Raw genomic sequence first — 17,766 nt, 5'->3', positions numbered from 1 at the left:
CTAAAATCGTGATAGGAAGCCATCACGGAATGGAAATCACTATAAAAAGGCCCAAATGGCTCCGTTTTTGAGCTGGCAATAACCATCACTGGGCAGAACGCTCTCCGTGGCAGCGTTTGTACGTTCGAATGTGGAGCGTTAAATAGAACAAAGAAAAACGATTGCAACAGAGCACGGACTGAAGAAAATAAAAGAAACGCTTTATGTATGAACAGTTGATGGGGTTGCTTTTTCCGGAATGAACCGGATTCATCGATCAACATTGTGGTCGGCCGACGGAAGCCGGTGTCATTTGGTGGTGGAAGAGGTGAACAATTTTGCCCTCTCTCACCGAAGTTTTAGGCAAAAAGTGAGCGCAAGAGCAACGAGTCGAAAAGGACGATGGCTTGTGTGCCCTATGTATGGAAGGTTCTGAACTACTACCCAGGATGCCGGGCGCCTGGTGTTTTGTGAAAATGGAGATAGCAAAATGGCAGTAATACAATGTGATGCAAAATTATTGCACATTTCAGTAACGATGCACTATGAAAAATGTTATAATGGAGAGTACAGTGATATTATGCTTTGGAGGCTCAATAATTTTATAAATATATAAGGAGTTGAACATCTTTTATACCATATTATGGGGAATGTTCGATGGAAAAGAGAAATCAAATTTGAACTCATATTAAATGAAATAAATTAATCAATTCGAAGCTCCCAACGAATTATGTTTTTTTTTGGTAAATAAACGCTCCAGAATCTCCAGGAAACGCTCAACCTCCGAAATATAGTATTTTTATACCCGTGATCAGATAAAAGGCCTCAGTAATCTTCCGCCAAAAACCTGGCACCCACTGTCACCGTCATAATCGTTATCGAAAAACCGTTCACACAAAAAAGGGCCGCGCTGACATCACTTCACTTGACGTTCGGTTCTAAAGCCCCTACAGCTCGCGGCCGCGCGGCCCTTTCTAAAGCCGACAGAGACGGCGCCTGCTTGGATGAGTGGATGAGCGAGCAAAACAGCGTGCGAGCGAGACGAAGCGAACGAACAACTGGCATCCAACAAAGAGCAACGCGCACCGTTTGACGTAGCCACCCTTGGAAGGACCTTGCACCGGCCGGAGTTTTTCCAAGCGCGAGCGAGAGATGGCCACAACCGTCGGTCGGACAGAGACCATCGCAGCATCCCGCCCTCGGGAAAACAAGCAAACCCACCCGCCACGCCATGGCCACGGTCCTCACCCCTCGTGGGGTTTTCCCGGTCGCACTTTCCCGGCAGCCGCGTACATAAACGACCAATAAGGGAGGAGTTAGCTTAGGGCTTACACGCGGCAAAGGTAACGAATGTGGACTTTCGACGTCAAGAGAGGACGAATCATAGATTTCCGATTGCGTGAATTTTCGCCTCGATCGTCAGTTGCTGTCAGCGCGAATACACGGCAGCAGCCAGCAGCAGCAACCAGCAGCAGCCAGCAGCCACGGTTTCGGTGGGTTTTGGGTGTCGAAAGAGCGCCAGTTGTGTCAACGGAATCGGGCGACGGTGTTTTGCTATCGGGTGTCTGTGCTATCGAGTTGACGGAGTGATTTCTAGTAGATGAACGGACGGCTTCCAAACCAGGTGTTCTACCCGACGGGATTGTGCTTTCGGAGGGTGGAAAACTTCGAAACCAGTGCGATTGGGGTGAAGAAAATCGGTCCAAGAAACGCTCGCAACCTCTAGGCATCAGAAAAAAGTGACAAACGAATATCAAAGACCGTCAAAGACCACGTGCATTGTTTGGCAAATGTCCGGAAGCGAAAAGTGTCGGAAGGAAAACGAATAAAAAACCAGGGAAAAGAAAAAAACGCTCACACCCTGGTGCTCCCAAACCGCATCGTGCGCCCAACACTCGGAGGTGTGCAATTGCACTTTTTTTTTGTGCGGGTGCATTTCGAGTGCCGCTTGGGAAACGACACGACAGCGTCGGAAGTTAATTCGATCGGCAAGCGCAATCCGTGGCACCGTTCGTCCAGCAGCAGCAACATCATCACCAGGACTACCGAAGGACGTGCGTGTTTGTCAGCGGACCTAGGCATCTTTGCTGGCGTCGGTTGCATTTTTGGACGATCCCCAGGTGAATGTGAGGTGACTGGCTTTTTTTTCTCGTGTGAGAGTTTTTCACCCGGTGCGAGAGGGTGATAAAAAAAAATCAGGACCTTCCCATCGGCATATTAGTGCCATAAACGGTAGTGCGCCCGGTAAGGCGAGTCGCTAGTGCATCCTTTCGATACAGGATCGAGGTTTTTGGCGATAACGGTGTGATTGACAATTATTGCCGGCTGCGTTCGAGAGCGTTGGAAAACCGCGCACGGCATCGCGAAACGGCAAAAGTCAATGGGATGTTAATAGTGGCACACCCGGGCGGATCCAGCGGTTGTGCAAGTGCATTTGGATGTATCGGTTTAGCAAGAAAAGCGACAACAGCATGGACAGCTCGACAGTGCTGCAGGACAGCAAGGGTGGTAAGTGAAAATCGAGTGGGTGGGTTTTCGAGGGAATAAAATACAAATTTGAAATGTCTCTGGGGTGATTAAATGTACCCATAAGTAGCATAATTTTTACTCTAAATTACAAGCACAAATATTCAAGAATACAGCTTAATGTGTCTCGTCAGCCCACATGCGTTCCAGCAATTTCTGTTTACTCGTATCCCGCTATCATTGATGTGACCTCAAATATCAACGCTACCGTTACCTATTTGACTTCGACGGTCGCACTGTTACCAACTGCCAACTGACGTCTGGTCGAACCACTGAGAAGGTTTCTTGTAGGTACAGGTGTTTTTCTTTGCCTCCACGACGCTCCAAACGCCCGGAATTTCGACACAAAGCCCCCCAATACAAACCGGCACCAAGTTTCTCCCGGTTTCTTTGTCGTTATTGTTGGCTCAACGGGTTCTTTCTCGAGCTGTTCATTTCTTTAATCCAGCAGTGCAGAATGACGGTGCGCTTTTTCTCGTATTGGAAAATCGCGACATAAGTTTTGGCAGAAGTAAAGTGATCAATCCACCTTAAAAAAAGGTCTCATAAAGACAGTACGTCATCTGTTGGGGGCAGAATCGGGATGATTCAGCGAAAAAAAAAAGCGGCCGAATGGTGGCGTGTCGCCGGCAAGCAGGATGTGAATTCATCGTCGCTTCGCCCCAATACTCATTGATGACAACACATCGCCAGGCTGGCTGGTTGTCTGTGGCCTGTTGGCACAGTTGGCCGGAGGATGAGGATGCAAATTTGCGAGTGTCACCACAAACAACGGGCCGGCCTATCCGGGGACGCTGATGGGGCGATGAATTGATAAACGCGGCGTTAAGTGTCGAAATCAAGATGGCGCACCCGGGAGACTCTCGGATGGTAACGAGATAACGATGGGTTGGTTGGTTTAGAGGATAATTGATTAGCATTAGCGGGAAGCCACCCTACTACACTAGAGGGCTCACGATGGTGGTCACATTCCTTGGCTCCAAGATGGCGCCAGGCGCCACTAAGCCACACTCGTTACAGTGTCATTAAGGTGTGCTTGATTTGAAATTTAATCAGATGAAAACTCGCTCATCGTTGGCTCGCCGGGGGAAAACCCGCAATGGCGCGCTTTTCAAGGCACGACTCGCGCAGTAGGCTTGGCGAAATCGATCGCAAACAAAGCACCCTGCCATCGGAGTTGACGGGAGAAGCCACGTCAAAGTGTGCGTTGGACGATCGACAGCGATACAATGTAGCCCTCCCCCACGGGGGTCTGTTTGCGGCCCGTTCTGAGTCAACAGTGGTTAATTTCTTATTCGTAGCGGAAGATATTTCGAGAGCTGTTTTACCACGCCTGGCTTGGTTCGAGCCGGCACTGGCGGTTGTTTGTTCGGCTACCGATGGCGTTTGTTTGCGCGAGTCGCTGTCTGGGAGGGACTGGCTGGTTGATGGTGTCGAGGTCAATGATATGACGAGAAGGACACGACGGTTCTAAGCGTAGCGCAATGAGAACGGGATGTACGAGCCAAAGGCCGTTCGGAAGGTACTAATCGTGCACTCGATGTATTCGCAGGGTTCGCCAAGGGATCGATTGCGGATTTCTACGATAAGTTGGAGAAGGACGAGAGTGGCCGCGCGTTTGGCATCGAGGAAGCGACCCACGGAGGGCTGACGCGAATTGAGAACGGAATGACCGGTAAGGCAGGTGAGTTGTGAGGCGCGTTTATGGAAACTTGCGAACCTAAGTGTCCATATTGTGCCATTTCGCCCACAGATCACCGTGGATCGCCTATTTCGTGTTACTCACCACAGAACAGGCTGTTGGCGTGGCCTCCGCAGCACGTGAGTGAAAGTACGAGTTCGTCCGCACGTAAGGCACAAAACCTCGGGTTGATTTGCGTCGTTTGTGGTGATACGAGTTCGGGCAAACACTATGGTATCCTCGCGTGCAACGGATGTTCCGGGTTCTTTAAGCGAAGTGTCAGGAGAAAGCTGATTTACCGGTAAGTTCAAGTTATTTGCTTTTGCTTGCTTTAGATTCCTAAAACTCTTCTCTACCGTACGTGTTGCTCTCTCCAAACACCGTTACGAAATGACTTTTGACACACGTAAGTCCTCAATTAATCCGTACCGATCGCAACTTGCGATTGACTAATCGATCATGTCATATTTGTACGCCACCAGCATAAGAAAACAAACCGGCTAAAGCATCAGCACCACTCGCTCGGGTGGCATTTTCCCAATTTTTCCTCCCATGTCCTTAATCCACCGACACGTGTTCCGTTTGCGTGTCACTGTTCTGCGGCGGATTGGATTGTTCCGATTTCTTTTCGCAAATAAAATAATAGCTTTCCAATCAAAACACCTCTTCCCGGCACTCGGAATCAAGCAATAGGGCAACATTGTCCTGCGTGTCCCTTCCGCGTGCTGGGTCATCGAGCCAGTAAATATTTACCAACACTTCGGGCACCCTCCCGGAAACCTTACGGAAGCTCGCCCCGGGCTTTTCCGTGGCCCTCGTGTTTTTTTGAGTGTGATGTTGGTGTTCCGGTTCTTCCGCTGCGCAGATTTCCAAGTGCACCCGTGCCGCTACAACTTAATCCCCCGTATCAGTTTAACGGGCGTGTGCTCGCCCTTCGCAATTCAATGTCCACGAAACCGGGTGGCAAGTTGGCGTGACTGATGACTGGCGCAAGGATGCACGGTAAGATGGGACAAAAAAGGCCGACGTCACCCCACTGCTACCGCTAGAGTGCCACTCAATAAATTAAATTCTAATTAATCAACAATCCCGCGGCACCGACCCTTCCGAGGCTCGGATTAGGCGGAAATCGATCAGATGTTACCATTCAATTGTGTCGTTTTTCCGTCGCGCCTGCGGGTGCGCCTGGTTGCGAAGTTAATGCACTTTGCACTCGTCTGTATGGGTGGAAGGACGCGGCCACATAAAGCAGGTCCTTCGTTACGCTTCGGCCCGAAAACGCCACCAGTTGGTGTAGGATTTGGGCGCGCATTCATCGCTGATCCCTTCGAGCCCTTTCGGGGTGAGTCCTGCTGTCGAGCAAGGCCCCGGTCGAGGCGTGAATGCTGCGATTCTAAACCCCACCACTAAATGGTGTTATGATTAATTGATATTCTATGGTTTTGCATCGCTGGCATCGTGCGCCGGATGTCCCTTGCCGAAAAGGTCCGCTCACTCTCGGGAGAGAAGCCTGGGGTAAAGTTTTGCGTTGGAACATATGCCAGCAAACGTGGTTGCGTCGTCCGTGTGGCTCTTGGGTCCTTCGATACTCAGGAGCACCCTACACCAATAGGGCATACGACATCAGAGACAATTTCCGCACACGAGAAGGCAGACGAACGGTGCTGCCCAGCTTCACCACAGGCGCAGGAGCGACTTTACGGAACAGCCATTACGGGGGAAAGTTTTCAATTTTCGAAAGCAAATGGCGCTCCACCGCATCAGCACATCTGCAGCTGATTTATGGGTTGGGTCGTAAAAAGCGACGAAGTGGCTCCATTTTAGCAGGGCCCTCAAACGCCGCAAACGCCCACTGGGGAGCGGTCGGTCCCATCAGACACGCTGTAATCTGTCCTCGTTTTGCCCGTGTCACATAAACTCGATCGACTCGGGTTCCACCTGAGGCGCGCTCGTGGTTGAGCCTTTTGCCTTCGTTCAGGGCACCGAGGGTTCCATAAATCATGAACGGGGAGGCGAAAAAAGCGTAATCCCACCGTAATCCTCCCGCTTTGGGGATGGGTGGACATAAATTTTGATTCAATATTTTGATATTTGTGCTGTGCCGTAGTCCTTTCCAGGGGAGATTGAGCTACTGTCGAGGACTGACGAGGACGGTGACCCGGGCTGGTCGGAAAAAGGATTCCACTTTATTTGTCAGTGTCGAGATGAATCCGTCCGGGAGCCATTCCGGCTAAGCTGTGCGTTCATTTTTTTTCTCTGACTAGTTGTTGATGTGCTGCTTTTTTCTGTTTATTTTATTTCATCCCCTTTTTGCGTGAGTGTGGCGAATATCTAACCGGTGGCACTTCCATGGGGAGCCAAGGGACCGAAAGGACGATTTGACAAGGATGGACGACGACGAATGTGCCCAACCAACACGCATTCCCACCGTGGAGCGCACGAATATGAATAGTCGATTTATTTTCCATTTTTCTCGCCCCACTGTCCGGAGATCAAAGGGGTGGATCTACGATGGAGTGGATTTTTCTTCCGCACCGATGGACTCTTCGACGCGCCGTTGCGCTATTGACCACACGCCCGCACGGTGCCGGTTGGGAAAGAATTTTCCCTTTTTTGAACCAACCCTATGGGCCCTCTTTTGTGCCGCACGTGAATGAAAGGTAGAAAATCACTGCCCGGAAACCCTGGGTTCCTCTCGGGCCGGATGACTGGCGTGTTGATGGCGTTGTGGTAGGGTGGTTTTTCAGGACATTTTTTTCCCCCATTTCCTTCATTTCACTTGCTGCGGTTCCGCCGTGGTCCACGCGTCTCCGGGGATCGATTGGAATTATGCTGAGGATACACTTGACCAGCTGTGACCGCGCGATGCTTGGCTGTTGTCTGTTGTTGGTTGGATGTTGGCTCGGGTCCGCGTAAACGGGATTAGGGCGAATTTTTTTTATTTCCTCGCAGAGGGATGAGCATATTAAGCGCCGCTTACGGACCCTCGACAGGCGCACGATTAATGAGATATGGCTCAAGGGGCGTTTGCGGTGCAGCGATGCCCAAATGCGGAAATTTATCAGATGTGTTTAGTTTATTACGGTAATATGTTCATAATTGTGCGAGCGAAAACGCGGTGAAAAGTGAATAAAGGCAGTTGAAGAATGCTTGAAGAATGCTGAATTTTAGATGGTTCGAGAGCACGAAATTTAGAGCTGATAAATCATCACTCAAAATGGCATCATTTTGTGGTGGAAACAGTGGAAACGTTTCACTCCATAACGTTGTTTAACTCAAACGTCAGTGAGTCCTTTCCAAGGCTCGAAATTCAGCCCACGCACCTCGGCGCCATTTTGCTCGTGGCGGAAACTAATGTGGTCCGTTCTATCACCGGGAAATGGCTCCCCAAAAAAATAGGTGCGCAGGTGCACACATCGCACTCCTGCGCGGCCAACAGAACAGCAGGGAAACAAATTTGCTCAAAGCAACGGAATTAAGTGTAATAACATTAAACGACTACCCGGTCGGGCCGGGTGAAATCACGTCCCGGGGTTGGACTTTTTACTTTTGCCGACAGCAATAAATTTTGCGCTCTCATTCGCGCACACACACCACCAGCCAAAAATCCAGCACACCCACCATCAATCGTGCGGATTAAGTACTACTTCCTGTTGTTTCCTTTCGTATCCGTTCCGTTCGATCGTCCCGACGGCGGAAGTCACCTCCGTCGGTCCTTTGCGGGTGAGCTCACGGAATTGAATCCCCACGTTCGAGCAGCCTGTTCGAGCTCGCCTAATCCCTCGACTCGCTTCGGCCAGAAGCCACCCAGCTGTGGCCCGACGTTCGAAGGCGAACCACCCGGCCAGAGGGGTTGTATTCAATTTATTGGAATGAAAATTGTGTTTTCGCTTTTCCACTTTGGCACATTGAACTTTGCGAGCTCAGGGGTCGAGGAGACTCCGGGCTTCGGGCACTCGTGCTCCACCAGGATCGCTGGCAGGTTTGCGGGCTGTGCGCACGCGAGCGAGTCGAGCACTTCAATTTCAATTAACATCTTCCCTCGGCCGGGGTCGCTTTTGGGGTGGGCAAATGGGATTTGCAAGACGGTGTCGGGACGCGGTGGAACGCACCAAAGGACACTCGGATCCTGGGTACTCGGGGGGAGGTGGCCACCAAAATGCAAAAAGATGATCCGGCATTAAATGTCCTTTTGTTGTGCGGCAGCTTCGAGGGCTTCGTAATTCCACTCGATCGGAAAGGACGGCGTGTTGCGGAGATAGACGAAAGGACAAAATAAAAAGGATACCTTCCGCCAAGGATAAACGGGATTGTGCGAGTAGAGCCTCGAGCGGACCGCATCCCTCTGCACGGTTGGTCGGTCGGTGGCATTGTGTGTTTTCACCCCGATGGCCCTCGCGAAGGACGAACGATCCTTGCACGCTCAGTGGCGCGGTGAATGTGCTCGCGGACTCGCGTAGCCCTTTGCGTAGCACGCCAGGACGCGTCACGGGGTCGCATATGTCACGGTTAAATGTTCAACTTCTGTCACCGCGATGGTGTAAATCTTTGCCTTTGACCGGTGGCCTTAAGCGTAGCGCCCTTCGGGTAGGTGTTTGCCGTTGATTTTAATCCCAACCAGCCAGCCAGCGGTGATGAGCCACGCGAGGACACCATTAATTTGCGGCCCGTGTAAGCCGATCAACTGATGTGCATTATATCTCGTTTGCTTTCCAGATGCCAAGCCGGAACGGGTAGCTGCACGGTGGACAAAGCGCACCGCAACCAGTGCCAGGCGTGTCGACTGAAAAAATGCCTTACGATGGGGATGAACAAGGACGGTAAGTGACGGCAACAAACTCTGCGGGTTGCGGGAACGGAAATAAAAAAAAAAAACGAACGGGACTGGGTAATGTGCGAAAACTGCACAAAACTGCTCACCGATGAGGGAGCTGCCAAATTGGGTTAAAAACAGCGCCATTCGCTGCTGCTTTAAAGGGCTGTGAAATGCAGAACCAAAAAAAAACGCACTGAAATAGCCCGCTTGGAGGTGGCTTAGAATTTCCGGGCATAATTGAGTTTTCTACCAATTAAAGACTGTGCTCGATACTCCAGCATTTTATTCGCACTCTTAAATGTGGCGCATTTAGTGTGCGCAAACAGAGAAGATAGTGAGCACGGGGTTGAATTAAATTATGAGTCGATAGTTTTGGTGTGCAGATTTGAGATGGATCAGGCTTTGGGTTGAAATGTGAAGGTAGAAGAAAATAAACCCAGCCCAGGTGAAGCACGTGATGGCTCAATAAAAAAAACGATAATTTCTTTGAGCGAAGCTATGTGCTGTTGTCCAGCCTACTAAGATAGAAAAGGGTCTTCTTCATACATCTCGGATTCCATGGAAGACTCGATCAGTCCGCAACAATTCACAGCACACCCGAAGTGCGATTTATTACGCGCTGGTATGCGCCAACGCCATGTGAGATGAGAAAGGCGATCGGATTGAAACAAAAATTGAACGTAAAAACGGATTTGGATAGAAAAAACAAAATAACGTCCACGCTGCCGAATGAATGCACAATTTGGCATCCTCCCAGCAGCGTCTAATCCCGTGCAAGCGCGCGTTCAGCTCGGGTGGTTATTCGAAAACAATTTGCGACACAATTGCGTTACGGTGGCGTGTTGCAATTTGACGGGCTACAATGAAGAGGATTATTCTGGTTTTTTTTTTCTCTTGTCGCTGTTGTTGCGATCCATCTTACTCCCAAAGGGAAAATGATACGCCGCAGCATCAAAGCGCCCTTAGCGTGGTGGCATTAGCAAACCGAATGTGCAGCTCGTGGGGCGGAAATAATGTTGCAATAGAAGTGCGCCCAGAAAAAAGAAAGCAATAGCGATGCAAACAACGAATCACAATGTGGGGGAAAATGTCCGCAATGAAGGGTGTGCAAAAAAAAAGTACGCCACAAAAACCACTAACTAATACTAAACAAACCACCCTCCGGTGAGGGTGGTGATCAAACGTGCTGGAGACACGTAAACTCAGCTGCAGTACCGAGGGCTTGACTGATAAACCACTCGAGCGGGTGCTCGGTAAAACACAACTTGATTAGAGCGACCGGGCTGAGTTGTGGGGAATTTTTTGTTTGTTTCCTCACCACTTTTCAGAGCCCCAACGCCGCAAACCGGCTGCCGGTGCCGAGGAAGCCGAGTTTTGAATTGTTGCGGCGTCTGGTTCCGGTGGGTTTGGGGTTGAGGAAAAATATGGGAAAAATGCAAAAATGGTTACAAACACTCGCGCAACCAACGCAGAGTAACTTTCCTGGTCTTGCCGGTCCGGATGTGTCCCGTTCCGGTGTTTGCATTTGCGTTCACATGCGAGCTGTAAATTGTGCCGGGCACGTGTTGCCTGGAACCTGGCACCTGGCAGAGAAGACCTTCGTTTGCCTCGGGGTCCACCGAGGGGTTTGCTCATTAATGGTGCCATCAAAGTCGACTGATTGCGCCCACGGCACGGCACGCAAATGAGGCACCGACCGCACGTACACGGAAAAGTCGATTCGAAACGGAGTTTAACGGGAATTCGAGGAAGTGGTGGAGCGCAAAACTTGCTTCACGGGAGCATGATGATGAAATGGAAAATGGCACCGTAGCAAGTACGTGTTGCTTGTTATTAAATACACATTTCCGTTGGAGTTCTTCGGCTTGTTTGCGAGCGGAACGATAAGGATTTTCCGCACCCCGAGGTACCGAAAAGCGGATTACAGCAGGTCGAGCAGAAAACAATAGGAAAAGATTATAACGCGAAAATGGTGTACTGTTTTTTTTTCTTCTCAAAGCCACGCTTAAGTACGAGCTGGAGGGTTTTTCGAGCATATTTAAAATCAATTTCGACTGGAAAAGATCGTCGGCAGGTTGGGAGACGAGCCTGCAACTTGTTGGTAGCTGGGGAGAAAAGAATCCAATAAGAGGCTCGAATAATCGCACTTTAGCAGTTTAAATTTGTCTTACAGCGCGAAATAAACGCTGCCCTGAAAGATGACTAATAATACACTATGAATGAGCTCATTTCAATAATGGGATCGTCGCCGTATCCATAGCAACAGCGGAATGACGAATCGAGTACACACCTCGAGGTTGAATGATTTTTGTTCTTTTCGTTGTTCAACCCTTATCAAAGAACGTTTCTCATTTCCTCCTCCACAAGCAACACGACGCACCGAGGAAAGCATAAAGGCAGCAGATGAAAGGAGCTGTTGATGTTGCTCGGTTCGGTTTTTTTTCTCATTCTTGTGTCTTTTATTTAAAAGCCCCGTTCGTAACGCACTAGGTTAGGCAAACGGCGTCACACAGGCGCCCTTAACGCCCCCTCGGAAGGCCCATTTTCGTGTGTATGTTTATTCAAATGATCTCATACTTTCGATTTTCAGTGAAGCATCCATAACAAGCAGCACCGTGTGCGTGTGTGCATCGGCCAAGGCCACCACAGGGCCCAGGGTTTCATTGGACCCGGCACCCACCACTGGCACGCGTCCGCTTGTCGACATCCCGGGGACACCCGCGAACAATGTTCTAATTATTTTTGTGTAACAAGCTTGGTCCCGAGCTGCGGCGAAAGGCCATCTCCGGGGTGTACGCGCTAACAAGACGTTGGTGTACGTGCGCGAGGTGTTTGCGTGGCGTATGAGCAATCATGTCAAAAGATCGGTACACGAAAGGGGTCTGGATGCGGTCGTTTGCATAAAACGGTTCGGTGTGCTTGCTTCCGGGGACTTCCCGGGATGGTGGTGTGTATTTAAACCGCAACCACGTGAAGTTGACAAAAACCCATCACACTGCCACAACCCAAAAACATCTTCGACACGTGCCACGTGCTCGTGCCGTGTGTGGCCACTCGGCCGGTGGGTGTTAATGAGGAGTTATCCTTGGTGGGTTGCAGAAACAAAGCCCAAGGGCTAAAACCGCCAACATAATCGGCCGGTGGCAACGTGGCGAAATTAATTATGCGCAAAAAAAGGGACCCACTGTGGACACGATTGGTCCGTTTTCACGGGTCGCACTCGTGGCTGCGCTTTCTCCGGGGAAATCTGCGGGAACCCTTTTTTTTGTCGGTGTGCCATCTCCTGGAGGCAATTTCACACGGTCGCTAATGTCTCACTTCCCTCGTTTTGGTGTTCTTTTTTTTTGTGTCTAGCTGTGCAAAACGAGCGTCAACCACGTAATACGGCAACAATCCGACCGGAAGCGCTACGGGATATGGAGCAGGGCAGGGCCCTTCGGGAGGCGGCCGTCGCCGTTGGCGTGTTTGGGTGAGTCCCACCGTGCACCGTTTTCCCTCGACGTGCACATGCGTAATGATGGCGATGGGGCGCGAGCGATGCGTGAAAAATATGGCCGCAAGTTGTGCTGGCGAGCGAACAAGTGAACTGTTGCTGTATGTTTTTATCGAGCTAGGGAAAGGAGAGCTTCACTAGAAATGAATTATTATGCCTTTATTATACGTAGATTCTATTTTTCTTACACTCAAATGTTAGTTCACACGAAATTGAATGTATTCCAACGTAACTAGTAACAAAAACATACCACGGCTTGTTCACTTTCAAAATCACCATGCTACTATGTATAGACGGTTGCATACATCCCGGCGTTAGCACCGGTCTCAGTCAACGATCCTGACCGGATCCTGTACAGATGCATCGCTCGTGTCGAAATATCGAACGTCAACGTCGAGCGCTCGGCTCCCGAAATGGAATTAAAACCTTCCACTCTTCCTCCCGTAGGCCACCGGTTTCCCTGGCGCTACTATCACCATCCCGGTACGGTCCCAGCATCCTGCCGACGCCTGCCCTTCCGACCAGCCAGTTCCTGCACCACCACAGCCAGGTGTCCTCGCTGGTGAACAGCCTGCCACACCATCACCCGCACCACCCACACCATGCAGCGATGCACGGCCTCGCAAACGGGCTGTCGATGAATCTAAATGGCGTCGGGCTGCAAGGACACAACGGGACACCCGGGACTGTGGGTCAATCGGCCGGAAATGGCACCGAACGGGACCGGGAAGGGTCCGGATCGCTGGCACTGAGCGCCACCGGTGCTGGCGATAGCAACAACAACAAAAACGCTACGTCCGGTTCGACGGAAAACCTGAACACAACGTCCTCGTCGAACCACTCGATGGCCGGTGATCGGTCACCGAGTGGGGCAGGATCGCCTGCCCACGGTGCGGGATTGATGAACGGGTTGGGACCCGGGTGCACGACGGGTGGGGGCTCGAGCGTGGGTGCTGAAAAGCACCCTCAGCATAGTTCGTCCTCGTGCGGGTCGGCCAGCCCCATCCTGGAGCAGGACACCATGAACGACAACGACGGTAAGTGGGCTTGTGGGGTGGCAATTGGGTGGGGTGCAATTTGCCTGATGGAACTTTTATCACCCCCGCCCGGCATCCGGCGCGCCGTTTGCGCAATCCGGGAGAAAGTCATAAAATGATATAATCATAACTTAATCGATTACTCCTTCGATCGTCCATCCATTCGGTGGCGGTTCGGAGGGCGTGAACTTCGCGAACAGGATTCGGTTTTTCGGGTGAAAATTAATTTGACTAATGAAGTGGCGCGTCCGACAACGACACAACCCACTCCCCTTGGTCCATGCGGGAAAAGCACCCACGGAAGGGCATAAAATAACTATTTGTCACTCGCCTGCCCGTGGGGTGCCTTAATGCCGCATAAATAATTGTCCCGCGTTCCGTTGGGCGGTTCGGTCACCCCGTTATGGTTTCATAAGCGCCCGTGGCATTGTACGTGTGCGAGTGCGAGTGTATGTGCGGAAAAAGGGTGACCGATGCGAGCCGCCGCCGGTACATCATTATGCTGTTATGCTAAATGATCCTGCACAGGGGCCGACCGGTCGGGGATTAGGGTTTTCCGAACCCGGTGGGTATTTTCAGGCACTCCGGTGCTTTTGATTTGTCCGAGTGCGTCTGACAATTATGATGAAAGTTATGATCGTTTTGCTTGGCGAATGAGAGCATTTGCTTGGATTATGCTGAGACCCCTTTTTGGGGCAGTAGAGTCGGGGAGTTTAATGCCGGAAAGATGCAGTGTTTGTTTTGCGATTGGTCCCAAGTGTGCCGTTTTAGTGTAGATTGATTTAACGCACTTAGGTTTACGGGTTGATGATGCTGTGCTCATTTCCGGTTGCAGTATGACTTTAAAGCCAATCGAAACAGATCTCCCATCCATCACTCATCGTCGTTTTGCAACGAGCAATCGTACTGTGACCATCATTAATAATCTCATTCGCAACTGGGTTCTTTTTTTTGTGAGTGCCTGTCTCATAAAACGCCAATTAGAAAATGATGTCGTCGAACCATGGCGCAATTAATAAACATTAAAAAGCATTTAGCGTTTGGCGTAAGTGTGTTGCTGTTTCGCTCGCGGTTCAATCAATCACGGCCTCACCCGAAACGGTCGCAACGTTAAACGTTAAACTCTCAGATGTGCAATTGCAACTCCCGAAAGGCTTATTAATTGATGTATCACCGAGGGCTCGGGTTCCCGAGCCGGTTTGCAACTGGTGCCGGGAAAAACAACCCTCTGACTGACGTGCTTGGGAAGTTGTGCAGCAAAAAACAAACGCGTAAAGTAAAATAAAATAAATAAAGCACAAACACGCGGCACAAATGAGAGAGGAGAAAACCAAAATACGGAACCCCCGTACGGGGAATTTCCTCGTACCGAATGACGACTCCTTGGCGGGGTTGTTTTTCCACAGCTTGTATTTTTTTTATTTCATCCCCGTTGTTGCTGTTGCTCTGCCGTCTTTACCGAGGTTTTCCCCGTGGGACGTGCCCGCGCCTAGACGCCATCACGATTCCGGAAACACCCGGGAAAGCGGTTGTAAAACGGGTGATAAAAATTAAATTGGCCCTTCGCGGTCCCTCGCAGCCGGTTTGCGTAACGCACGTAAGAGACGGTCGTTTTTTTTCCATCCTTTCTCGTTGCGTTGTTGCGCGCGCGTATGTGCCGTTTTGTCCCTCTTTTTTTTTGTGCACCGTGGTTTCGGCTAAATGGGAAGGAAGTCGTGCGGATTGCAAGGAGCAGAGATCGCTTTCCGTTGTTTTTTTCCCCCTTTTAGCGTGCTGGAAGTTGAGAGTTGGCAAAGCGGAAGCGAAATTGCAAAAGTTCGTTGCAAAAGTCGATCGAGAAAGGTCGTGATTGGCGAGATCGGTAGTTGTTTGTGCACTTATCTAACCACTGTTCCGTTCTTGGTTTGGGATTTGATTTTTATTCCATTTCTTACGCGAGTGTTTCTTCGTTCTTCAACGTGGAACGATCATTTGCTCATGTTTGTTTTTCTGCTGCTCTGCGAGCAATTGGTCCAGCTAATCCAGACGTCTCATTAGGTATGCGCCAGATTGACGGGTGAAAAGGCTCCTAAGGGAGTCTTTGTGAGGGTCGCTTTTTTCAACGATCACGATGCACGTGCTCGCTTGAATAATGCGCTTCTGCTCTAAGCAATTCCGATTTGTGTGTGCGACTTTTTTTGCGGCTCTCCCTGCCATTTGTTTGCACACCGAGACTCACAATTTTCATGCCACCGGACGGGTGGATGATGCTAAGATATGCACATCGTCTTTCTCATTTTTTTTCAATACAGAAGTACTTGCCTCGTGCCAACGTCTGGGCGTAATCTCTCATTTCTCCGACCCTGGGTGGGAGCTTTTTATTTGATTGAATTTTTATTTTTCATTCCCACCACCCCGTCTCATTTGCATCGGAAACGTCCCTCGGTGGTCGTCCTTTAAACCCGCCCCAGACAGGGTGCAATGATATCCTTTTTTTCCTCCTGTACCTCTTGCGGGTTATGGCGCCATACGGACGGGGCGGGAACGCGTAGGATCGACCGTCAAATGGCGCGGTCGGGTTGAGCCTGGCATATGCCTTGGATTATGTGAGAGATTACGCTAGGCGTTTTCTAAATAGCCGCTTCACCTGTTATAATTTGCGTTTGGTTGTTTTTCCCTGCGACAGATGATTCCATCGACGTGACCAACGACGAGGACACGGATCTCGCGCAGAACAACAACACCATCCCTAGTCTGATGAACCACCCGTTTTACGGGCAGGGTCCGGTAAGTCATCAGTCATCAGCCGACGTTTGTGTGCCAGCTTATGCTCATGTTCTCACCTTCTTGCAGATGTTCAACTTCCAAGAGACCATCTACGAAACGAGCGCCCGGCTGCTGTTTATGGCCGTGAAATGGGCGAAGAACCTGCCCAGCTTCGCTAGCCTTACGTTCCGGGATCAGGTGAGTGATGACCGTGGCGCTCACTGACAGTGCTTTTAACTAACTTTGAAACATTTGTGTCCTTTAAGGTGATCCTTTTGGAAGAATCCTGGGCCGAGTTGTTCCTGCTGAACGCCATCCAGTGGTGTATGCCGATTGACACGACCGCCTGCACGCTGTTCTCGCTGAACGAGCATTGCAACAGTGCAAATAACTCGGGTTTCTTCAAACCAGGACAGGTTAGCTATCCGCATCGGCTGTAAAGTGACAGGACATTAACGAATCTCTCTTTGATTGTAGCTAGCGCAGGAGTTACGCATCCTAAATGACACATTGTGCCGCTTCAAATCGGTCATGGTGGATCCGGCCGAGTTCGCCTGTATGAAAGCGATCGTGCTTTTCCGATCGGAGGCACGTGGGCTCAAGGATCCGGTCCAGATCGAGAACTTGCAGGACCAAGCGCAGGTAGGGTCGCAGATCCTGGCACTTAAACGGTTCCTCATTGATGGTTTCTCAATAATGTTTCGTTTCCACACAATCGTAGGTGATGTTGGCGCAACATTCGCGGACACAGTTCCCGGGCCAGATTGCTCGGTTCGGCCGGTTGCTGCTGATGCTGCCGCTGCTGCGGGCCGTCAATTCGCACAAGATCGAATCGATCTACTTCCAGAAGACGATCGGCAACACGCCGATGGAGAAGGTGCTTTGTGATATGTACAAAAACTAGCTGCCCTTTGTGGCTGGGAATGGCGCGAGGCGGTTGATTGATGCCGGTGCGTAGGGCTGCGGGCTTTAGTGCCAAGGGGTGTTTGAAGGGCAGAAAGGACGATAAAGGATCGCTATTCAAAATGCCTAATTTTTTCAAGCGCTGAGCTCGAACGTGAAGCAACATTTTTCCCCAAAACACTCACATCGCTTCACATCGTTATGCGGTTTTCGCGGGCGTTGGTGTGCATTTATTTGCAACCACATTGCGGTAAGTGTGTGTGTGTTGGTGTATGTGTGTGTGCACGCTCAGTAAATCAGTGCCTAATGACTAGGATGAAGCGGTGGTGGAATTAGAATCGAAACGAACTGGCACAAATTGAACGGGGTAAAACGATCTGCGGAAAATGGGAAACTTTTCCGGGAAATGACGATGGGTTCCATTTTTTCTCCACATGTATTCCGCGCACGTACGCACGTGATCGTGGCGTCAATTCCAGTTGCGGTGGGGATCGAAATGAAAAACCACAAATTTGTTTGCAGGAAAAACAAAAAAATGCACACAGCTTGGAAAGGATGGAGCTAGCAGGGTGGAAATATACGCCAG

At 50.4% G+C, this 17,766-nt stretch overlaps 1 protein-coding gene across 1 annotated transcript; it reads left to right on the top strand.

The window, feature by feature from the left end:
* The first annotated feature begins 2,417 nt into the window (after positions 1-2,417).
* Positions 2,418-17,181, top strand: LOC128725335 (photoreceptor-specific nuclear receptor-like). The gene is made up of 11 exons (XM_053819068.1): positions 2,418-2,487; positions 4,058-4,189; positions 4,259-4,487; positions 8,903-9,006; positions 12,357-12,471; positions 12,943-13,532; positions 16,198-16,298; positions 16,365-16,475; positions 16,544-16,693; positions 16,755-16,919; positions 16,999-17,181. Exons 1-11 carry the CDS (start codon positions 2,418-2,420, stop codon positions 17,179-17,181), a joined length of 1,950 nt encoding a protein of 649 aa, XP_053675043.1.
* The last annotated feature ends 585 nt before the right edge of the window (positions 17,182-17,766 follow it).

Source organism: Anopheles nili, chromosome 3 (assembly GCF_943737925.1).
Source record: "Anopheles nili chromosome 3, idAnoNiliSN_F5_01, whole genome shotgun sequence".
Classification (NCBI taxonomy): Eukaryota; Metazoa; Arthropoda; class Insecta; order Diptera; family Culicidae; genus Anopheles; species Anopheles nili.
Note: the sequence above shows the minus strand (reverse complement) of the source record. Positions and strands in the feature narration are given on the sequence as shown.

Coding starts and splice junctions, on each gene's coding strand:
- LOC128725335 (XM_053819068.1), top strand. CDS start 2,418: ATGTATCGGTTTAGCAAGAAAAGCGACAACAGCATGGACAGCTCGACA. Junction 9,007..12,356: donor GATGGGGATGAACAAGGACG/GTAAGTGACGGC, acceptor TTTTGTGTCTAG/CTGTGCAAAACGAGCGTCAA. Junction 16,476..16,543: donor GCCTTACGTTCCGGGATCAG/GTGAGTGATGAC, acceptor GTGTCCTTTAAG/GTGATCCTTTTGGAAGAATC.